The 25,541-nt window shown below is 34.2% G+C and overlaps 1 protein-coding gene across 1 annotated transcript in view; it reads right to left on the bottom strand.

Moving 5' to 3' along the window:
* Positions 1 to 1,502: 1,502 nt before the first annotated feature.
* The window catches only part of slc36a4 (solute carrier family 36 member 4), a 37,223-nt gene continuing 13,184 nt past the window's right edge, over positions 1,503 to 25,541 (bottom strand). The window contains exons 6-12 of the mRNA XM_073817870.1: positions 24,758 to 24,853; positions 21,837 to 21,921; positions 21,397 to 21,654; positions 19,571 to 19,669; positions 17,780 to 17,949; positions 12,894 to 13,063; positions 1,503 to 2,233 (exon numbers count right to left, since the gene is read on the bottom strand). Of these exons, the coding sequence (XP_073673971.1) occupies positions 1,938 to 2,233; positions 12,894 to 13,063; positions 17,780 to 17,949; positions 19,571 to 19,669; positions 21,397 to 21,654; positions 21,837 to 21,921; positions 24,758 to 24,853 (1,174 nt within the window). The 3' untranslated portion in view covers positions 1,503 to 1,937. The remainder of the gene's footprint in view (positions 2,234 to 12,893; positions 13,064 to 17,779; positions 17,950 to 19,570; positions 19,670 to 21,396; positions 21,655 to 21,836; positions 21,922 to 24,757; positions 24,854 to 25,541) is intronic.

Here is a 25,541-nt window from a genome sequence, read left to right as displayed (position 1 = left end):
ATTGCGAGAGGGAAAAAGTCTGAATTGCAAGATATAAACTCAGAATAGCAAGGAAAAAAAGTCAATTGCAAGAGGGAAAAAGTCATAATTGCAAGATATAAACTCGGAATAACAAGGAAAAAAGTTAGAATTGCAAGATATAAACTCGGAATAGTGAGGAAAAAAGTCAGAATTGCAAGATATAAACTCGGAATAACAAGGAAAAAAAGTCATAATTGCGAGAGGGAAAAAGTCATAATTGCAAGATATAAACTCGGAATAACAAGGAAAAAAGTTAGAATTGCAAGATATAAACTCAGAATAACAAGGAAAAAAGTCAGAATTGCAAGATATAAACATGGAATAGTGGGGAAAAGTCAGAATTGCAAGAGGGAAAAAGTCATAATTGTGATATGTAAACTCGGAATAGCAAGGAAAAAAGTCAGAATTGCAAGACATAAACTCGGAATAGCAAGGAAAAAAGTCAATTGCGAGAGGGAAAAAGTCTGAATTGCAAGATATAAACTCAGAATAGCAAGGAAAAAAAGTCAATTGCGAGAGGGAAAAAGTCATAATTGCAAGATATAAACTCGGAATAACAAGGAAAAAAGTTAGAATTGCAAGATATAAACTCGGAATAGTGAGGAAAAAAGTCATAATTGCGAGAGGGAAAAAGTCTGAATTGCAAGATATAAACTCAGAATAGCAAGGAAAAAAAAGTCAATTGCTAGAGGGAAAAAGTCATAATTGCAAGATATAAACTCGGAATAACAAGGAAAAAAGTTAGAATTGCAAGATATAAACTCGGAATAACAAGGAAAAAAGTCAGAATTGCAAGATATAAACTCGGAATAGCAAGGAAAAAAGTCAGAATTGCGAGAGGGAAAAAGTCTGAATTGCAAGATATAAACTCAGAATAGCAAGGGAAAAAAAGTCAATTGCGAGAGGGAAAAAGTCATAATTGCAAGATATAAACTCGGAATAACAAGGAAAAAAGTTAGAATTGCAAGATATAAACTCGGAATAGTGAGGAAAAAAGTCAGAATTGCAAGATATGAACTCGGAATAACAAGGAAAAAAGTCAGAATTGCAAGATATAAACATGGAATAGTGGGGAAAAGTCAGAATTGCAAGAGGGAAAAAGTCATAATTGTGATATGTAAACTCGGAATAGCAAGGAAAAAAGTCAGAATTGCAAGACATAAACCTCCAAAATTACTAAAATAAAAGCTAAACTCTGAAACACTAAAATAATAGATATTAAATAGAATATTAAAATCTGAGGGATGAGTCAAATACTGTTAAATGACAACAAACTATAGATAGATTGAAACAGCTTGTTTTGAATCCTCAACGCAGAAATGCAGACTTGCTGTTTTTCTACAATCAAGAGTGTATTTTTACTTAATAGCCTGCAATGCATTTAACGTTCCAATGTTTGTCATTAAATAAAAGACTCATTAATCCCCCTGAATACTGCAGCAGTCAAAAAAAGAAAGAACAAAAAAGAAAAATCACACACCTCAGGAGAAACGATTGGTTTATTAATAATACCTCTAGTCAGCGAGAACGTACATTCTTTACAGTGTGCAATATTTCTCTGGCGCTCTCCCGCAGCGTTAAATGCTGACGGCCAGTCATGCTATACGCTCCACTGACCTGATGGAGCCAAAGCCATTCCATCTAGAACAGGGTGGAGTCATGGAAAGTCCATAAGGAAATATTTCCCACGCACACCATCACTCACTCACGCATCCGTGCTACAGCGGCACACCTCAGGCATGTGCCTGTGGAATGAAAAACAAATTGAGATATAAAAAAATGCCTCTAACTCTATAAGACAAGCTCCTTTACTCGCAGGGAGCAGCGTGTGTGCCGTTAGAGTATTCAAAATGACATTGTGCCCTTTAAATATAGAACTGTTGTCGTGATTGGTCCTTCGTTTGTGAGTGTGGTCTTCAAGGAGGTGAGGTAGTGGGTGTGGTCCAGTTCCCGCCGTCACGGAGACGGGTCTGTTCTTGGTCGTCAGGATAAATGATCTCCTCCAGCGTCACGTAAGTCCCGGTCAGGAAGCCGATGAAGCCAAGGGTGGCGATGGAGAGGTCTTTGAGGAGCAGGAGAGGAGGAGGAGGTTGACTGGGAAACGCCACCAGTTCCACCAGTGGAGGGAAGACGAGCGCCAGCGCCGAGCTGCTCACCGCGCCGACCAATGAGATCACCAGATCTAACCGTGGTATCATGACTGCTGTTACACCTGGGTAAGAGAGATGAAGACAAAGAAAGGGAAAAATTTGACATTTGAAAGAAAACAGATCTAAGTGGTTGCCAAGGTGTTGCTGATGATAAAATGATGAAGTGAAATGATTGATAAAATAAAGGTGTTACTCTACAGTTACTCCAGTGTTCTGGGGGTTGCCAGAGTGTTGCTAGGTGTGCAAAAGTGTGTTAGGATACAAAGTGTTATACTAAGGTTGGTAATGTGTTGTTAGTGGTTGCTAAAGTCTTCATGAGGACTTCGGAGTGGTTGCTAGGCTGTGTTGGGATATAAAATAGGTTGTTATAATGGGTTGTTGTTAGGGTGTTTGTGAGGTGTTCTGAGTGACTGCTACTCCATTTGCTAAGATGTGTTGGGATATAGCAACCAATGCAGTTGCCCATGTGTTGGTGGTTGCAGGATAATGTTACAATGTAGTGTTGCTATGGTGTTCTGGGTGGTTGCTAGGTGTTCGATAGTTTGTTAGGATATAAAGTGTTATACTACGGTTGGTAATGTGTTGTAAGTGGCTGCTAGGTGTTCTTGTAGGTGTGTCACATGGTTGCTGTCACGAGTGTTGCTAGGGCATTACTACGTAGTTACTAGGGTGTTCTGGGTGGTTACTAAGGCATATTGGGATATATGAAGTAAAGCAAAGCAGTTGCTAATGGGTTGAAGGGCTGTTGTTGTGAGTGGTTGCTACGGTGTTCTGAATGGTCACTAGGGTGTTGCTAAGGTGTTCTGGGTGTTTTGCTAGTCTGTTACATCTAGATTTGTTAAGAAATAAAAAACAATGCAGTTGCCCATTTGTTGTGGATGGTTGCTTTTGTGCTAGTGTTACAATGCAGTTGCTAATGTTGTGGGTGGTTTCTAAGTAAGGGATAATGTACAGGCAGCCGGTAGTTATCGCAGAAATAAGCCCCGACAGTGTGATCAGTCTTGTATCACACTGAAGGGGCTTATTTCGCAATAACTACCGGCTGCCTGTACATTATCCCGCTTATTACACGGCTACTTGCCACATAAGGAAAAAAACTGGACATGAATATGAATTTGAAACCTTTTATTGGCATATTTGTTTTAAATTAACATTTTTATCCTTCCGCGAAACGATATAGTACCACGTGACTAACAATAAAACTATGTACGTTAGTAAGACAATTTAAATAGATTAATGTCGAAATTTTCCATTGTTAATTGTGGTTGTCCAGTGTTTGTCACAAGATGGCGCCAAACGGTAATCTTTGTTGGCACGGAGGGATTTTAAACATACAAGTAGTACCGGCTATGCGTTATTACTTTGGAGCGGTGATTATTTGAAAAGAACGAACCTGCAAATGTCTCAACTGACCAATCAGAATCAAGCATTCCAAAGAGCCGTGTAATAAGGTGTTGCTAAGAAGTTCCTAAGGTGTTTTGGGTAGTTGCTAGACTGTTTACTAGGATGTGTTGGGATAAAAAATCACATTGCAGTTGCTCTTGTGCTGTGGGTGGTTGATAGGGTGTTGCTAAGGTGTTTTGAGGGATTGCTAGGGTGTTAACTAGGCGTTCTAAATGGTTGCTAGTCTGTTGGCTAAGATGTGTTGGGATATAAAAACCATCACAAAGCAGTTGCCCATGTGTTGTAGGTGGTTGGTAGGATGATTTGTGATAATGTTACAATGCAGTTTCTGATGTTATGGTGTAATGGTGGTTTCTAAGGTGTTGCTATGCAGTTGCTAAGGTGTTCTTCTGGGTAGCTGTTAGACCGTTTACTAGGATGTGTTGGGATATATAAAAATCACAATGCAGTTGCTTGTGTTGTGGGTGGTTGCTGAGGTGTTCTGAGTGGTTCCTAACCTTAGTGTTGCTAAGGTTTTATGAGTCATTGCTAGTCTGTTTGATAAGATGTGTCGGAATACAAAAAACATCACCAAGCAGTTACTCGTGTTTGTTAGGGTGATTGTTAGGATGTTACCAAGATGTTATGAGTGGTCATTAGGGTGTTGCTAAGGTGTTCTGAGTGCTTGCTAGTCTGTTCGCTAAGATGTTTTGGGATATAAATACTGTCACAATGCAGTTGCCCATGTGTTGTGGATGGTTGCTAGGATGTTGCTAAGTTGTTTTGGGATAGTGTTACAATGCAGTTGCTAATATGTTGTGGGTAGTTTCTGAGGTGTTGCTATGCAGTTTCTAAGGTGTTGCTATGCAGTTGCTAAGGTGTTCTACACAGCTGTTAGACTGTTCTAGAATGTGTTGGGATAAACAATCACAATGCAGTTGCTCATGTGTTGTGGGTGGTTGTTAGAGTGTTGCTAAGGATTTGAGTGGTTGCTAGGGTGTTGCTAAGGCCAAATGTTTGGTCAATTTAGCTTGTTTACACTACAAGACATGTTACATGTCAAAGTGTCATACTTACAGTCACCACTAATTATAATAGAGAAAAAAAGATGCAGACGGAGACCAATGTTATTTCTGAGCAGTTTGCGCAAAAAGCTACAAAGCAACAACTTCATGATTTATCTGGTTGTGGTTTCAAACTACAGTTTGTGTTTAACACTTGACTGGTTTTGTGGACGGGTGTATGCAGAGGATCGTGGCTGAAGGACTAAATCAAAAATCAATATTCATCTTCTCTGCTGACATGGAAGACAAAACCCTTTCTCTTTTCCCTGAAAACTAAGGCACAACAATTTATATCCACACACATAGACAGCTTTTAGTGGAATGACTGCAAACGCTCCCCGCAGTCTTTTATAAAAAGCACACACACTCAGGCTGTACACATATGTTTAATTCATGAGACTGGAGTGTGAAGTGTCACACACCTGCTCTCTAAGCTACATCTTCTCCCTGTCTCTCTCTCTTTCTCTCCGTTGCAGAAGAAACCAGTAACATGTAACACACACTGGGTTCCCGCTCTCACTCGTGCATTCTGAACACTATCTCACAAACACGCATGAATGCTTCTGATTCTCCTCTCTGTGTGCTACTGCCACCCTCAGGATAAACGTTTGACAGTTTGGCTCATGATATGAGAGATAAACCAACAAATCGACTTCATTTTTAGATTTTTTTTTTGAACATAAGCATGCAAATAAACATGGTTACGATGAAGCAAGCATCACTGTAGCCATTTCATATATTTGTTTTTAGAGACAATCCATGTCAACGTTATCTAGTTTAATGAATATAAATCATTTCAAGAAAATTTATTTTGTATTTTATTTTATATTAATTTTACACTTTTTAATATTTATGTATTTAAAAAATTATGAAACTTAAGTAATTTTATTTTTAAATTCTTTTTATTTCATTAATTTTGTTCTTATTCAGTGTTTGAGTTTAATTAATTTTACTATTTTAATATTAAATTTTGAATTTTAAACACCGTATCAATAAATTCCATATTTATTAGATTAAAATAGTCAGCCTTCGTTAACTAAAACTGAAATTAAATATTAAAAAATGCATTTTAATTTAACCTTTATTTCAGTTATTATTCTTAAATTAGTCTTATTTTGTTAATTTTATTCATGAAAATAAATTGTAAAAAATTATTAAACTGTTATTTCAGTAATTTTATTCTAATTCAGCGTTAATTTAACATTTCAAGATTAATTAAATTTTTGGATTTATTAATTTTACACTTTTTAATCTTTAATTATACATTTTAACCTTTATGTATTTACATAATGTATTGAATTAATTTAATGTTTATTCATTTATTCAGTTACGTTAATAAATTAATAAAATGTTAAATAATTTTATATTTCAAGATGAATACAATTTATTTAGTATTTCTTATTTTATATTCATTTTACTCTTAATTTTAAACACTAACAAATTCTAATTTCATTATTAGAATAATATAGTCAGCCTATATTATGCTAACTAAAACTGAAATTAAATAAAAATAAATAAACATTTATTCTTGTACTTCTTTTTTTGGCAGTACAAAGTTTGAATAAATATTAAATAATTTCATATTTCAAGATGACTAAAATTATTTTATTAATTTTACTCTTATTCCTAAATTTTTAAATTTTAACTACGAAAGAATTTTAGCCTTTCTTGTTAACTAAAGCTGAAATTAAATATTCAAAAAAACATTAATTTATTTACATTTTATTTATTAAACCTTTGTCAGTAATTTTTTTCTTAAATTATTTTTATTCTTATTTCTGTAATTTTCTAATTGAGGTTTTTTTTTGTTTATTTTGAAGTATTTAAAGTAAAATGCTTAACTACTATTATTAACAACTAATATAAATAAAACAAATGACAAAAATGCACAACAAAATTGCTAAGGAAAAAAATTACATTTATACTAAAAATTAAATTATATTAAAAGAACAGCAACAACTAAGCTTTAACCACTTAACTTCCCACCAAAACACCTTAAAGCCAGAGGCGTCTTAGAGAACGTCTCGAAAACGAAGGGCCTCAGCATGCAGGTGCGTGATAATCCCCATCACGGAGCTCCACGACAGGCCTCAGCGGAGAGCTCCATGATAGGCCTGTCTCCGTAGGGCAGGCAGGTAATAATTCACAGAGCCTCAGGAAGACTGAGATAAATGAGCAGACACTGAACGAGTCCCTCAACTCTGCCCCAGCTCTCACACACACCTTAAAAGACACACACGGCCACAAACACACTATATAAAACACAGCACCCACACACTCACGTATATCCATACACGCGATGTGCCCGCTAATCTATCACAGCGCTCAGAGGGGTGACGGCCTTGGGACAGGGAAAGAGGGAGGAAGCACGTCAGGCAGAAAGAACACAGAGAGAGATAAAAGACAGCATGAACGAGTGACAGAATGAGAACTTCATTTTTTTTTTTATCTACCAGCACGGGCCACGGACCCGCAACCTTCGGAGCTCATTACCCCATACAACAGCACTTCCACAGACTTCTTCTAGAACTTCCTCAAAAAATAGCATAAAACACTCCAAAAAAACCTACAAGATGCATGTGATATTTTAAAGATAAATATTTTATAATTTCATATAAAGAAGATTTATTTTTTTATTACATTTTATTAATTTAATCTTTAAACTTATATAAAGTTTAAAGATAAACAAAATAAAGAAAAAAATACACACCTTTTGACCCATGATTTTTTTTTTTGTTAAGTAATGAATTGTAATGTTATATAAAAGTCATTTTCATTTGAAATGATATATCATTACTGGAGTCATTACTTTTTCTATTATTTTTCAGATGTTTGTGACTACTGGATAAGAGTTTTATAGACTGCCTTAAAAAAAAAGAGCAATTTGCTCACAAAGCATGAAGGTGTGAAGGATTTTAAAATTGCATTTTATTTTATGACTTTTCCAGGCCTTTCAAAAATATTTGACTTTTGTTTCACTTTCCAATTAAAGTAATCACCATGCTTTCAGAATATAGGAACCCTGCTATTTTACTTCCTAATAAATGTCCCTGGTTTTACTGCACACAACTTATATGTGCATTTTATGGGAATGTTTTTCATAATCTTTCATCCAAATTTAATAACTTTCCTGCTGTGTGGGCAGAGGCAATAATATTAACCAACAATATCTTGGCCAATAAACCAATAAAACTTCATTTGATAAAATCAAATCCCACTCAACATCATTTCCCACTATCGTTTCACTCATCACTGTTAAATGCATTTTAGCAAACAACTAACGTGAACATTTTTCAAACCCTTTTCTTTAAATAATGGTCTCCGTGTTTCTTTCATGTTGCAACATGAAACTTTGAAGAGAGAGAGAGAGATCAGCGAGTGACCGAGAGGTCAGGACAAAAGAGAACGAAAGTCATGGATGCAATAAAAGAAATCTTATAAGCGAAGAAAGTGATATGTCCAAGGAGACCAGAGAGATGGATAGAACAAAAGACCGACAAATGAATAGCAGGCAGGGCCACTGGGGAGGGAGGAAAGGAAGAAAGATTGTATCTACATAGAATGATAAATAGCTACAGCATCTATCACTGCACGGTAGATTGCTAGAAAGATGGGGTGCTAAAAAAATAGCTAGAATGATATATAGCAAAAACAATACCTGAAACAATAGGCAGGTGGTTAGAATGATAGTTACTATTAATAACAGCTAGAACAATGGCTGTAATACAGATTAATAGCTGATATAATGTCTATAACAATAGGTAGAACAAAAGATGGGCAGAATGATACAGAGCTGAAAGAATAGTTTGAGGAAAAGTTAGACAGAGCAGCAGCGAGAGTGATCTTCGATGGGCCAAAGAAAGCCCACATCACCCCTCTCTTCAGTTTGCACTGGCTGCCTATAGCTGCTTACATCAAATTCATGGTATTGATGTTCACTACAAGACAATCACTGACTCTGCACCCATATACCTAAACTCGCTAGTTCAGGCTTATGTGTCTACCAGAAGTTTGCATTCTGCAAGTAAACAACGCCTTCCCAATGCCATCCCAAAGAGGCACACAATCATTCTCACTGACCTTTTCCTTAGACTTGTCATAGCACTTGTGTACTGTTGCTCTCTTATTGGTCAGAACGCTTCTATTGTTCTTCTCATTTGTCACTTCAGATAAAAGAATCTAAATAAATGTACATGTAGATGACTAGAGTAATATAATTAACAATGGATGGATGGAATAAATTATGTATTGATAGACAAAATGAACACCTGATGGATGAATGAATAAATGGATAGAACGAACAATAGATTGATAGACTGACAGAATGAACAATGGATGGACAGAATGATGGATGGATAGATAGACTGACAGATTGAGTAATGGATGACCGTAAACAATAGATGGACAGATTGACATGATTAATAGATGGATGAATAGATGGATAGATAGTTTAATGGATGGATGGATTGATGAATAATGGATGGATTTACAGAATAAACAATGGATGGATGGAATGAAGGATAGATGAATGGATAAAAAAGAGTGACTGAACGATGGAGGATGGATAAACAATAGTTGGATGACGGATGGATGAATCAAACAACAATGGTTGGATGAATAAACAGTGGACAGACGGACAAACAATGGTTGGATGGATGAACAGTGGACAGATGGACAAACAATGGTTGGATGGATGAACAGTGGACAAACAATGGTTGGATGGATGAACAGTGGACAGAATGATAAACAAACAATGGTTGGATTTCTGAACAGTGGACAGGTGGACAAACAATGGTTGGATGGATGAACAGTGGACAGAATGATAAACAATGGTTGGATGGATGAACAGTGGATAGAATGATAAACAAACAATGGTTGGATTTCTGAACAGTGGACAGGTGGACAAACAATGGTTGGATGGATGAACAGTGGACAGGTGGACAAACAATGGTTGGATGGATGAACAGTGGACAGGTGGACAAACAATGGTTGGATGGATGAACAGTGGACAGATGGATAAACAATGGTTGGATGGGTGAACAGTGGACAGAATGATAAACAATGGTTGGATGGATGAACAGTGGACAGATGGACAAACAATGGTTGGATGAACAGTGGACAGAATGATAAACAAAGGTTGGATGGATGAACAGTGGACAGGTGGACAAACAATGGTTGGATGGATGAACAGTGGACAGGTGGACAAACAATGGTTGGATGGATGAACAGTGGACAGATGGATAAACAATGGTTGGATGGGTGAACAGTGGACAGAATGATAAACAATGGTTGGTTGGATGGATGAACAGTGGACAGATGGACAAACAATGGTTGGATGAACAGTGGACAGAATGATAAACAATGGTTGGATGGATGAACAGTGGACAGGTGGACAAACAATGGTTGGATGGATGAACAGTGGACAGGTGGACAAACAATGGTTGGATGGATGAACAGTGGACAGGTGGACAAACAATGGTTGGATGGATGAACAGTGGACAAACAATGGTTGGATTTCTGAACAGTGGATAGAATGATAAACAATGGTTGGATTTCTGAACAGTGGACAGAATGATAAACAATGGTTGGATGGATGAACAGTGGACAGGTGGACAAACAATGGTTGGATTTCTGAACAGTGGACAGGTGGACAAACAATGGTTGGATGGATGAACAGTGGACAGGTGGACAAACAATGGTTGGATGGATGAACAGTGGACAGGTGGACAAACAATGGTTGGATGGATGAACAGTGGACAGGTGGACAAACAATGGTTGGATGGATGAACAGTGGACAGATGGACAAACAATGGTTGGATGGATGAACAGTGGACAGATGGACAAACAATGGTTGGATGGATGAACAGTGGACAGATGGACAAACAATGGTTGGATGGATGAACAGTGGACAGGTGGACAAACATTGGTTGGATGGATGAACAGTGGACAAACAATGGTTGGATGGATGAACAGTGGACAGGTGGACAAACAATGGTTGGATGGATGAACAGTGGACAAACAATGGTTGGATGGATGAACAGTGGACAGAATGATAAACAATGGTTGGATGGATGAACAGTGGATAGATGGACAAACAATGGTTGGTTGGATGGATGAACAGATGGACAAACAATGGTTGGATAGATGAACAGTGGACAGATGGACAAACAATGGTTGGATGGATGAACAGATGGACAAACAATGGTTGGATAGATGAACAGATGGACAAACAATGGTTGGATGGATGAACAGATGGACAAACAATGGTTGGATAGATGAACAGTGAACAGATGGACAAACAATGGTTGGATGGATGAACAGATGGACAAACAATGGTTGGATAGATGAACAGTGGACAAACAATGGTTGGATGGATGAACAGATGGACAAACAATGGTTGGATGGATGAACAGATGGACAAACAATGGTTGGATAGATGAACAGTGAACAGAATGATAAACAATGGTTGGATGGATGAACAGATGGACAAACAATGGTTGGATGGATGAACAGATGGACAAACAATGGTTGGATGGATGAACAGATGGACAAACAATGGTTGGATAGATGAACAGATGGACAAACAATGGTTGGATGGATGAACAGATGGACAAACAATGGTTGGATGGATGAACAGATGGACAAACAATGGTTGGATAGATGAACAGTGAACAGATGGACAAACAATGGTTGGATGGATGAACAGATGGACAAACAATGGTTGGATAGATGAACAGTGGACAGAATGATAAACAATGGTTGGATGGATGAACAGATGGACAAACAATGGTTGGATGGATGAACAGATGGACAAACAATGGTTGGATAGATGAACAGTGGACAGAATGATAAACAATGGTTGGATGGATGAACAGATGGACAAACAATGGTTGGATGGATGAACAGATGGACAAACAATGGTTGGATAGATGAACAGTGGACAGAATGATAAACAATGGTTGGATGGATGGTGGACGGACCGACAAAAACAATGGATAGAATGATGGATGGATGGATAAACAATGATTGAAGGTTGAACAGTGGATGAATGAATGAACAATGGAAAGAATGATGGATGGACTGACAGAATGAACAATGGATAGATGGACAGAATGATGGATGGATGGAAGAATGATTGATAAACAATGATTGGATGGGTGAACTGTGAATGAATGAACAATGGATAAAGGCATGGATAGAATGATGGATGGATAGATGGACGGATGGGTGGATAAACAACGGTTGGATGGATGGACTGACAGAATGAATAATGAATGGACACAAAATGAGCAGTGACACAAATGGATGAATGAAACAATGGATTGATTTAATGAATGATGGATAGATGGAACGATAAACAAAAAAAATGAGTAATAGATAGCTAAAATTATAAATTGAATGATGGATAGATGAAATAAATAATGAAAAAGAAAACCAAAACTCTAAACATAGAAACATTCAAAATAATACTAAAATAATGATCATAGGTGGATCTTGTTCTAACAGCTTGCATCGCAGTCTTGCTCCATTTTTCTCCGTTTTGAATACAAAATCACACACCATCACTCACTTTTTCAACCACTCTCCAGCGCGTGCCCACAATTCTCTTAACATGCTCTCTTCCTCTCTCATTCTCTTTCTTCACAGCAAACGCTCCTTCACTCGTACCTGCATGACTGACAGTGTTAAACAAATATTTATTTTCATATTTTAGGTCTCTGGGTAGTTCACGGTTCAGTGGCAGACTCAATTTTTCCAAAGATAAAAAACATATATCAAACTAATCCAAAAGCCTTCAGGTTGACAATGGTTCACAGCATCCATCCATCATTTTGGGAGGGGACCAAACCTCCACTATCTCACCTCTCATCACCAATGAATACTAGAGGGAGGATTAGGACGAGGAGAAGATAGGGAATAGGGAAAAATGAGGGGAGCAAGGAACAGAACGAACGGATGGATGGGTGAAAGAAGTGCAGAGAAAATAGAATGGAAACGATAATAGAATGGAGAAGAAGAAGAAGAGCGTAACAAAATTAACTGCCTACATACTAAGCTAATGGTGCAACTCTATTAAATAAAATGTATTGACTGAAATACAAGCATACTTGCAATACAAGATTGCCTCTTTGTTTTTACTGAGCTTGACACACTCTGGGATTGCTTTCAGCATAAAAGACATGACTAAGATGCCTTAAAATGTTTATTGAGGCGGCTCACTGTGTTTTGGATAAAAAGCGTGTGTATGTGTGTGTTTGTGTGTTTGTTCACTCACAGGTGAGGCAGACGAGCAGCGCTCGAAGGCTGAGATCAGCCACCCGTCTCCAGCTCTTCCTGATGCGCTCGCACACGGGCGGAACCAGAATCTCCGCCGGCACAAAAAACTGCACCGCAAAACTCACAAACACTCCGAGCGAGTACAAGACCTTCACCAGCTGATTAGACCTGCAACACACACACATACGCATACACATAAATACTGCAGAGAAACAGAGAACCGATCCAGTCAGAAACCACAGAATGTGCAATTAATGGTTGAAGAACGTCAATGATGCAATGCAGGATTTCAACACGACTTCAAAAGGAAACTGAATGCACAGACTACGAGTTTGTTGAAAAATCATTAACCCACACTGTGCTGATTTCAACACTAGGGTTGACGAAAAACAAAAATGAGACTGAAACCAGTTCCTTTTTTAAAAAAATACTAGAACTAATTTATGTTTTTGATCTGAATTTATTCAACCGTTTCATAGCTTGTTTTTGCAAATTGGTAGCAAAGTATAAAAGAATTACACTAATGTGCAAAAGTTTGGAGTCTGTAACATTTGTTTTAAAAGAAGTCTGTTATGCTCACCAAGGCTGTATTTATTTGATGGAAAATCAGTAATATAGCTGCAAGCAGCAATTACGGGGCCAAGCACTAGGCAAGGAAAGCATCAAAACAAGTGCAGCAATGAGTAATTGAAGTCATTTTAAGGTGATTTTAGTCAAAATGGGTGAAAAAACAAAAACAACCACTAGTAATACAATATAATCGGTTGTCACTTTTGACCACAAGTTGGAACTGTCTCAAAACGTTTTGAATGCTTTCAGGTCATGGTCTAGAATCTAGATGCTACACATAAAGTTTTGTAATGGTACACCAATGCATTGATAAAAACGTATCATTTTATCATAAAACTATTGTAGTCAATGGCAATTTTTAATGTTTTGTTTACCACTAAGGGGCACAATCCCACACATTTTTTTTTTTGTGTCAAATTTGGTGAAAATATCTCATTTTGTTTAGGAGTTTTTTTTTTCTATTTGAGAGAAATAATAACCGATGGCTAGTGTTAATTTCGTCACCTATTTTTAATTTAGTCTTAGTCTTAGTCTTGTGCCAAATGTCCTTGTTAGTTTTAGTCATATTTAGTCATTCACATATCTTTTTTTGTTAGTCAAGTTTTAGTCGACTAAAAGTCTCGTCATTTTAGTCTAGTTTTAGTCAAAAGAAAACTCAAGGTATCTTAGTCAAGTTTTAGTCGACTAAAAGTCTTTTAATTTTAGTCTAGTTTTAGTCAAAAAAGAACAATATATTTTAGTCTAGGTTTAGTCAAAAAAAATTGTAGTCTTTTTTTAAAATAACACATTATTACTGAGATTATTACTGATACACATTTCAGTAAAAAAAGTGTTTCACATATCTCAAACATTGGTTAAATGTCATAATTACCTGACAAAATACACTTGTTGAATGATTTTTGTTGAATGCAAATGTTAAACGTGTCTGGTTTTCAATTTCAGATTTAGGAGACACATTCACAAATGATTAACCCTTTCAGTGGTGAGTTTAAAATATTCTAGTGGACCCCTGAGAGTGAGTTTTTTTTTAAGCGACCATTATTTTAGAACGTTCCTCCTTATTGTTTCCATGGCGACGCATCAAGCTTGTCACGTGACACAACACAGACACAATAACACTGTATGACAGATAGATCGCTTTTATTTCGTTTTTCCTTTTTTATCCAGAATACTCACACACTTGCTTACCATGCCATGAACTATCTAATATTCCGATTCACAAATATGTGTGAATTAGTATGTTTCGTCGTTTAAAACCCTATAGAAATGATCTGGATCGTAATCTGTAACGTGAGAAGGGCGCGGCCATGTTTGTTCGCGCTGCTGTTCAGACTCAGAGAGTCCTGTCAGCCGTATTTACAGCACATATACATTCATCCGTTTCTCCCGAAATACATGCAAGTAAGTGGCTGGTGAACTAGAAGAGGAATAGAGTGAACTTTTTAGTTACTAAGCCTATGTGTATGTGATATGAATAAAACACATCGGCAAATTATATTTGAATAGATTGTTATTTGCTGCTTCCATAGACCTATGTGTGTATTTTACAAACTCTAAATGTCTCCTTTTACTAGTACTTATGTGTATTTAAATGTCTGAAACCTAAAATAAGCGTTATGTGGTTAAAAACACTGCATAGTTGTGATTATATGACAAGTGCAGAGCTCGTCCGTCTCTGGCTCAGCGCCAGCCAGCGCGCCAAAGCTCAGTTTGAATATTTTAAAGCCGTAACAGCTGATGAAAAAGCAGAGACGATTGTAGACGAAAATGAAGAGAGATTTTATCTTAGTTTTTATTTTATGCAAAACATTTTCGTCTCGTCTTTTTTCGTCAACAATAATGCATGTTAATTTAGTCTTAGTCAGCGTTTTTGGACAATGGTGCAGTCTTGTCATCGTCTCGTCTTAGTCATGAAAAAAAAGGTCGTTGACGAACATATTTGGTCTCGTCTCGTCTGACGAAATTAACACTACCGATGGCTGACTTTCTTTGCATTTTTTTGACACTTACTATCAAAACTTTTGCAATTGGGCATTTAAATATAGCCAAACAGAGTAACGGTTTCTAATATTGGCTAATGTAGCATCCATCCATCATTTTGGGAGGGGAACAAACCTCCACTATCTAACCTCTATCAACCAGCATTTAAAAATAAGAATATTTTGTAACATTAAATCTTTACTGAATAAAAAAATACTTTACTTTCTTACAGAATAAAAGTACACACATATATTTATATTTATATATATATATATATATATATATATATATATAAACAACTGAGCCCAAACTCTGTAACTTTAAAATGTATACTATTTTATTTATATTTAAGTATATAAATAAATACAAATAATGAAAAGTTTAATAATGTAAAATAAAATAAAACACACGTACAACAAGCTTTCGGCGTGATCAGTGAAGTCTGATTCATGAACAAATGACTCTTATGAGCTGATTCTTTTCAATTAATTGATTCAAAAAGCTTTTTATTCTATTTTTTCCATTCCAGTTTAATCACTTTTAGGCAAACAGTCTTGCAGCTTGTCAAATTCATTTTGAAATATAAAATACTGCAGTCTCGCAGTACGAGGTCATTAAAAATCCGCAAGCGGAATAATTAAAAAAATCGTTGTTTAACTGCCGTCACTGCTGGATACGTCAACAAACCAGATGCTGAATCAGATATTGGCTCTGGTGGCAGATTGTCCTCGGCTGACAGGATGCTAATGAGATCTAGAAATACGTTAACTGTTAATAAAAGTCTCTGTGAAAGTTAGTTGGAAATGGCAGGCTTTAGTTTAATCTAAACTTAAAAGCAGCTGGTTTTGATTTCTCCGTAATTTGATCTCAAGTTCCCCTGAGCCGCTGCGATCAATCACTCGAGATGTTTCTGACAGTGAACGCAGGGGATGCATTGAAGACTCCAGCCAGGAGTTTAATATTAGTTCTCTGAATTTAACTTGACTACAGCAGAGTGCTGTGATAACTAAATTGAACCGACTTAACAACTCAGATGTGATGGATGGGACTTTTTGCATTGTTATTTATCAGATTTTGCTGCTTTTTACTCATGGATGTAGTCGAGAAAAACATAAGGAGAGAGTTGGATTGTAACATGATGCAGGCCGGACTTGAACCTGGTTTTTCCACATGAGCACTGAAGCTCAATGTGCATCACTTTATTTGTATTGATTTATACTATTTTAATTATACTTCTACTCAGATGGGATGCATTAAATTGATCCAGAGTGACAGTAAAGGCATTTATAATGTTACAAAAGATTTCTACAGTTGGTCAAAAGTTTACACCCCCCCCCCCCCCTTTAAGAATCATTAAAAATGTTAATTGTTTTACCAAAAATAAGAGGGATCATACAAAATGCATGTTTTTGTTTATTTAGTACTGACTTAAATATTTCACATTAAAGATGTTTACATATAGTCTACGAGACAAAATAATAGTTGAAAAGTCCTTCAGGTCCAACAAATTCTTTGGGTTTCCAGCATTTTTGTGTATTTGAACCCTTTTCAACAATGACTGCATGATTTTGAGATCCATCTTTTCACACTGAGGACAACTGAGGGACTCATATGCAACTATTACAGAAGGTTCAAAAGCTCACTGATGCTCCAGAAGGAAACACAATGCATTAAGAGCTGGGGGGTGAAAACTTTTGGAATTTGAAGATCAGAGTCAATTTAACTTATTTTGTCTTCTGGGAAACATAGAAGTATCTTCTTTAGCTTCTGAAGGGCAGTACTAAATGAAAAAAAGATGATATTTAGGCAAAATAAGCAAAATGTACACCTCTCCATACTGTTCAAAAGTATTCACCCCCTGCTTTTAAACATTTTAACCTTCTGTAATAGTTGCAAAAGAGTCCCTCAGTTGTCCTCAGTGTGAAAAGATGGATTTCAAAATCATACACTCGTTGGAAAGGGTTCAAATACACAAAAATGCTGGAAAACCTAATTTTGTGGGACCTGAAGGATTTTTCTGAAGAGCAGCAGGCAGTTTAACTGTTCAGGACAAACAAGGGACTCACAAACTCTTCAACTATCACTAAACAAAACACAGCTGTGGATCATTCAAGTAAGAACACTTACTTAATGTAAACTTTTGAACAGGGTAATTTTTATAAATGTAACTATTATTTTCTCTTGTGGACTATATGTAAACATCTTTTATGTGAAGTATCTTATTACACCTCAACTGTACTTCAACTAAAAACTTTTCTTTTGAACTTTAAGAGCCAACCACATCACTTCTCTGATGACTAAAGGACTTTTTAAGTGCATATGCGTCATATTTACCAGGAATCATGTGGAAGGTTAAGCGTGATGCTTGCTTTGATGTCGTCTCTGAAGCGGAGGTATCCCAGTGTCGCCAGGGTCACGTAGAGGACGATGATGACGCCCATGCCGATGTTGAGCGCTTGAGGGAATCGCTTTGGTTCTCTCATTTGATTCTCCAATGGAAGAACCTACGCAGACAAAGTGAGAGAGAAGTATAGATTGATTGGTAGGCAGTGAAACTTTGCTCCAGGCATCACATGCACAAAAATCCTAGTCTAAAACGTAGTGTGCAAGATCTACTTTGCTTTGATCAAATTCAGAAGCACATCACGCATCCTGCAGCTCAAAAAGTAAAGCATGGCGCTAACAACGGCAAGGTCATTTTCAATTTTCAAAAATGTTTCACCAGTTGCTTTAATGCTGAAAAAAAAAAAGACTTCCCAGCAGAGGAAAAGAATATAGAGAGAGATTGATTATGGTGGTCAGAAAAGGGGAAAAGATGTCAAATTTATTACCATCCCTCGCAGCAGTGTTTACTCTTTGGTAATTTATTTCCAAGTAAATATAACACAATTTTTAAGTAAATTATAAATATTATTAAATATATATAAAAAATATATTTTTCCCAGAAAAAAAAGCTGCTTAAGCATCTTCCAGATCGATTAATGTAAATGAACAGCTTGCAAAAAAGAAAACAAAAAACAAAAAAAAACACCACCAGTCAAAAGTTTTTGAACAGTATGGTTTTTAATGTGTTTAAATAAGTCTGTACTGCTCACCAAGCCTGCATTCATTTGATCAAAAGTACAGCAAAACAGTAAAAAAAAAATAATTGATTTCTATTTGAATATATTTTAAAATGTAATTTATTCCTGTGATTTCAAAGCTGAATTTTTATCTTCATTTTTCTAGTCACATTATCCTTCAGAAATCATTCTAATATTCTGAATTGCTGCTCAAAAATATTTATTATTAATATTAATAAAATATAAATGTTAAAAACAGCTGAGTAGGTCTTTTTCAGGTTTCTTTGATGAATACAGCACAAAGAGTAACACTGTAAAAAACAAAAGTAAATGAACAAAAATACAGTTTAAAACAACTGCAAAAAAAAATCATATATATATATATATTCAAAAGTTTGGTGTCAAAAGTCTCATATGTGAACCTGGACCACAAAACCAGTCATAAGGTAAAATTTTACAAAACTGAGATGTATACATCATATGAAAGCTCAATAAATAAGCTTTCTATTGATGTATGGTTTGTTAGGATAGGACAATATTTGGCTGAGATACATCTATTTGAAAATCTGGAATCTAAGGGTGCAAAAAAATCCAAATACTGAGAAAATCACCTTTAAAGTTGTCCAAATTAAGTTCTTAACAATGCATATCACTAATCAAAAATTACATTTTGATAGGGTTACAGTAGGAATTTTACAAAAAAATCTTAATGTAACATGATGTTTACTTAATTTCCTAATGATTTTTGACATTAAAAAAAATTAATAATTTTCACCCATACAATGTATTTTTGGCTATTGCTACAAATATACCCCAGCGACTTAAGACTGGTTTTGTGGTCCAGGGTCACATATGCTCATCAAGACTGCATTTATTTGATTGGAAATACGGTCATATTTAAAAATGTACTATAAGGTACAATACTGTATTATAATTATACCCAATTTCTTTAATACCAAAAGAAATATTGAGATAAAATAAAAAATACATAGATTGTCGTCAAACACTGTGTATTGTAGGTGCATCAAAAATCACATAAATAAAATCTGAATCATCATCTCACCACTCCAATTCCCTCAAAGGCAAATATGGCTGTTCCGAAGAAGAAGGGAAACTTCCTCCATGTGGAGGCGTATGGCAGACGTCTGGGATCGCTCAAATCCTACAGACAATGGGAGACGATAGAAGGCATGATATGGTTTCACATCAGGATTATAATTGCAGGCTTTCTTTGTAGCATAGGGGATGAGAGACGCACACATTCACACGTACAGGAACAATACATGGAAAGATCTAGTGTCAGTCGGAGACATACCAGCCACCCACAGCCCTGACAATCTGACGCATACAAAAATGCTTCCAATGTGATTTGGTAGCTTCATGCAGTTTGTGAGAGTTTGCATGCATAGGCTTGTACCAGTTATTTTTTCTAGGCTGAACAATGGGGATTCCTGACTACAAAAGTGGATATATGAGACTAGACATGATTAATTTGAAACCAAAATCCTGATAAGGCTCACTGTAAATACATTACAGACTCATCCTTACATCAGTTTGAGTTGCTTATAATGTGGATTTGCAAATTCAACATGCAAAGATATTTCCATATTTGTAATGAGTGCTGATAATTAGGCTTCTTACTACAAAAAAAGCAGCTTTAAGGGATCCAAGAGGTTTTTGACAAAATAAAAACTTGATGGTTTAGCATTTGAAATGAAGAAATTTTGAATTATTACTACTATATATTTTTGTTAAATTATTTTACAATAACTACAAACATATTAATATTATTTTAATACTAGTAGTAGTAGTAATTAAAATATTATTTATTAATTATTATTTTGTTTCTTAAATTTTTAGATTTTTATTTTACAGTAAAATATTACAATAACTTCTTAGTATGACTTAATATACATATTAACAGTTTTTAATAATAGTAATATTCATTTAATTTGTTAAAAACTAGTTTTTTTAATATTTTACAGCGAAATATTACAGTAGTAACAGTTCTTATTTTAATAGCTTAGTTAAGTAAATAATAGTAATAATGCTAACTTATTATTATCATCATCATCTTAATTAAATAATTTTTATCAATGCTTGATTTTACAGTAAAATATTACCACAAATTACTATTTCAATAGTAGTAGCAGTAATTAAAATATTTAGTATTTATTTATTTTGTTATGTTCCTTAAATACTAGATTTTTTATTTTACTAGATTTAATATTTTAATAGTTTTGTTTATGTTAAATATTTTTGTTAAATTATTTTACAGTAACTACAAATATTACTATATTTATATTACTTTAATCGTTTTTTTAGTAGTAGTAGTTATTAATAATGAAATATTTATAATTTATTTGTTTCTTAAATCATTTTTTATTTTACAGCAAAATATTAAAATAAAATATTACCTCTTAATATATTACTTCTTTTCAATATACCTATAATATACATCTTAATTGTTTTTAGTAATAGTAATAATTATTAATTATATTATATTTGATGTTTTGATAAAAACTTTATTATTTTACGTTTCTTAACATTTATTTTAATAGTTTTGTTTAGTAAATATTAATGGTAATAATATTTGTTATTATTATGTCATTATTTTAATTATATTATTGTTATTAAATACTTGATTTTACAGTAAAATATTAATACAAATATTACCATTTTAATAGTAGTAGTAGTTGTAGTAGTAATAATAATAATTATTATTACTACTATTATTATTATTATTATTAAATAATACTGATAATATACTATTAGCTTTATAAAAAATAAAAATTTCAATCACAATTTTTTATTAAACAAAATGTTAAAAAACACAATCCGATTTTTGTCCCCAAATCAAGCATCTTGACCTCACACACACACACTTACATTGAGTATATATGTGAAGATGAAGACGAGGCTGACAGCCATACAGAGGTTGGCGATGGCAGAGAGGGCGGCCATGTTCCTCAGGTCTCTGATGAAGGTCAGCACGATGACGAAGGGAAGGAGGAAGACCATGTAGAGCCGCAGATCCAGCCCCGAAGCAGCTGCAACAGAAGGCGCTGTAGGAGAAATGACGCCCTCCTCTGAGCCGTTTAACAGCACAGTCTCCACAGAGCTGTTCAGATGAGTTCCCTCCATCACCTGTTTAAAAACACACAGCTTAATTTGATTGGTTGTTACATTCACAAAAAAGAATTCTGATTGGCAGCTGCTGGTCTTCATTCTAGAAATGTGTATTTCCAATCGTTTTCATTCTGTCATATAATCAAAATCTATTTATATATGGAGAAAATGAACTTCTGGAGCTCTACTCTCACACATACCTGTTTAATGTTCTCAGCCAGGAACACAAAATAAACACTACAGAAGCCCAGCTGGGTCAAAACCAGGAAGAAATTCACCAAGTGCCTGGAAAAAGATTGATTTAAGTTAAAATGACTGTATTATGTGAGAAGAAAGAGACTGTGTGCTATGAGAGACATGAAACTAGCACAGTGTAGACAATCAGCTGCAACAATTGTCAATGATTTAGTTTAGCAGTTAGTTTAGGTAGCATCAACAAATAAACGACTGAAGCAACTGACCAATCAGAATCAAGTATTCCAGAAAGCCATGGAAAACTTTTTTCTTTACTTAAATAAAGCTGAAAAAGACTACATTTAAATATTAGATTTAAATTAGAAAGTTTGCCTTTGCAACTAATGGAAAAAAAATGTATATAAATTAATTTTATGTTTAACAAAAAATAAAATTGAATATAAAAAGTTAAATTTAATGTAAATATAAAATTATTTTAAAAAAATAAAATAGTGCTGTTACACGATTAATCGTGATTAACTGCATCCAAAATAAGTTTTTGTTTACACTATGCATGTGTACTGTGTGTATTTCATTTTTTTTATTTTGTTCAAATATAGACTTAAGCAATGAACATTCTGTCAGAACCACTAGTAAATTACGTAATTTCGTTTAGATTTCTATTCCCTTTTTTCTTCAGAATGGAGATCTCCAATTTATAAAAGAAAATGTATAAATTGGAAATTTTATCCAGAATCACGCAGCATTAGTTTATATGTTTATATATAAACTAATATAATTCATTAAAATAGAAGTTTAATTTCATAAAGTACAAGTTCATATCAAAATGCACCTACATTTTTGTTGAATAAAATACTATTTTCCCCTATATATTTCATCACTGAGGATTTCTTTAAAAAAAGTTTAAAAATCTTGTCTCGTTCTCGTGAACCCAATCTCGTGTTCTCGTCACACCCCTAATAAATATATTTAATATACAAACGTGTTTTAAATACATACATGCTTGTGTTTGTATTTATAATACTAATTATTTGTATTACTACTACATTATTTTAAGTATTTTATTACTTTTACAGTAACTACAAATATTACAATATTATTATTAATTTAATTGTTTCTTTTTGTAGTAGTTGTAGTCAGTGTTGCCAGATCAAGCTATTCTAAGCATCTTATATAATAAAATAAATATAATTAAATTTGACACTTTAGAAAGTTAAAGTGGAAAATTGCAGTTTATGGTTAGCGATATCTTTATCTTATTTCTGGTTTTTTTTTCTTCTTTTTTCAGTGTTTATTTGTTTTGATAATATCTGACAACACTAGTAGTAATCATTTTATTATAATATTTAATTATGTTACTTAAATACTTATTTTATTTTATAGTGAAATTATATTAGTAATATTGTTTACTATATTTTTGGTTAAATATTTTTTGTTAAATTATTTTACAATAACTTCAAATACTACAATATTAATTATTTTAATAGTTTTTTAGTAGTAAAAACATTAAAATATTTATTTATTATTTTATTGTTTCTTAAATATGTGACTTTTACAGTAAAATATTACAATAACATTATTAACTAATATATACATGTTAATAACTTTTAGTAATACAATACTAATTAAATCCACTTTACAGTGATATTACAATAGTAACATTTCTTGTTTTAATAGTTTTGTTTAGTAAATATTGGTAATATTATTTACAAACAACATATTTTCATTAAAATTATACATGCATTGTGTTTGTATTTATATATACATAAATATATACGGTACACGCACATATGCAATCCAGAAATTTTACTTTGGATGCAATAATCGCGATTAATTGTTTGACAGCACTATTTTTAATACATCTAATAATGTATAACATCTATATCTATAACATAAAAATAAAACCCAATTCAACATCTGAATAAAAATTATAAAATCATATGAATAATATTAAAATAACCCTGAATATTGTTATAATTTAAACACCTATATGACTTTTTTTTTAAAGCAAAAAAAAAAAAAAAAAACATTTAAAGTTGATGAATAAAGAGTTAAAAAAAAAAAAAAAAAACACCATAAAGTGTCCACAAACAAATTACAGAATTTATAGTTACATACACTGCCAGTCAAATCTGTAAGATGCTAAAAATTCAGATTTGATCACAGGAGTAAATTACATTTTAAAATATATATAACCATATATATATATATATATATATATATATATATATATATATATATATATATATATATATATATATATATGCTGTACTTTGGATCAAATAAATGCAGGCTTGGTGAACAGAAAAGACACCTTTAAAAAAAAAAAAACATTATATATCTTACTGTTCAAAAACATTTGACTGATAGTGTATGCTATATAAAATTATGTAATTTATTTATTATCTAATAATGGATTCATATACATATTCCTTTTCATTTTATATTAGTAGTAATAGTGTAGTATAATCATATATTTATAGAATAGAATATATTTTTCAGTATGTTGTCCAAAACCGACAACTTATGACAAAATTTTCAAAATCTAAAATGTTCATATTTTAATAGTGATAACAATAATTGCTATTATTAATAATGTTGTAGCAGTAGTAGCATTGTCACTGTTTAATTTTTCATTATGCATGACATTATCTTTGAACACTGATAAAAATGAGGCAGCATTTCCCGGTAAGTCAGATCTTTTTAAGATTCCGGGCGCGAGGTCTCTCTGTGTGTGGGACAGCAGATCTGAAAACACACCACTGCAGGCAGCGTCCTGTCTCTCCGCACTCTAATGAATATATTCATTCAAGCACAGACATTTGCCCTCTTGCCATCCCCTCTCTCTCTGTATCACATATGCACATACGGGGGGGTGTGGGGTGGGGGCTGTCATGCCAATGAACTGCATGATGGGATAGCTCACCTCCCAAAATGTGCACCTTTCCTCAGGCACTGGGAGGAACTCATCTCCATGGCAACTGCAACCGTGTCGCTGTAACCGAGGGGGGAACGTTTCAACCTGTGAGGAACGAGAGACAGACAGACGGAGAGAAAGAGAGAGAAACACAGGCAAATATTCGTCAAGAGCAAAGCAATGCAGAAATAACAGCAATTGTATGGAGTTATTTATGTGCCAAAATTAAACAAACAAATACAGCGTTCTGCAAACAAACACAATCTGCTTTGCAAAGAAAAAATTGCCTTTCAAACAAACAAAAAGTACTATGCACAAACACAAGTCAATTTGAGAGAAAATGCAGATGTATTACAAATATATGCATTGTGTGTTGCAAATATGTATATTTTTTGTGAGGAAAACTTGGTTTCTCACACGTGTACAGACAGATTTTCTCACAAATGCGTCCATATCTTCTCACAAATGCAATGGAGCAACTTCCTCTTGCAAAACAGCAGATGGCGCTATCGTTCAATTTACTCTATTCTCCCGAGACCTCGAACGTGTTTATATGGTTTACCTGTGTTGGCTAGAAGGTATACATCTCTGACCGGAAGACTAACAATTAAATTAATTTTTCTACCTATTAGATTGTGTTTTTTTAATGTCTACACCTACCCCAACCCTAAACTTAGCCCTTACTATAATACAAAAACAGTATTATTGTTGTACAGTGTGATAATAATAACGTTAGATTGATGTGCGCATGCCCAGTAGCGAATCCTGTCTCCCTTCTAGCAAAAACCGGTTT

Source organism: Garra rufa, chromosome 14, assembly GCF_049309525.1.
Source record: "Garra rufa chromosome 14, GarRuf1.0, whole genome shotgun sequence".
Lineage (NCBI taxonomy): Eukaryota > Metazoa > Chordata > Actinopteri > Cypriniformes > Cyprinidae > Garra > Garra rufa.
Note: the sequence above shows the minus strand (reverse complement) of the source record. Positions and strands in the feature narration are given on the sequence as shown.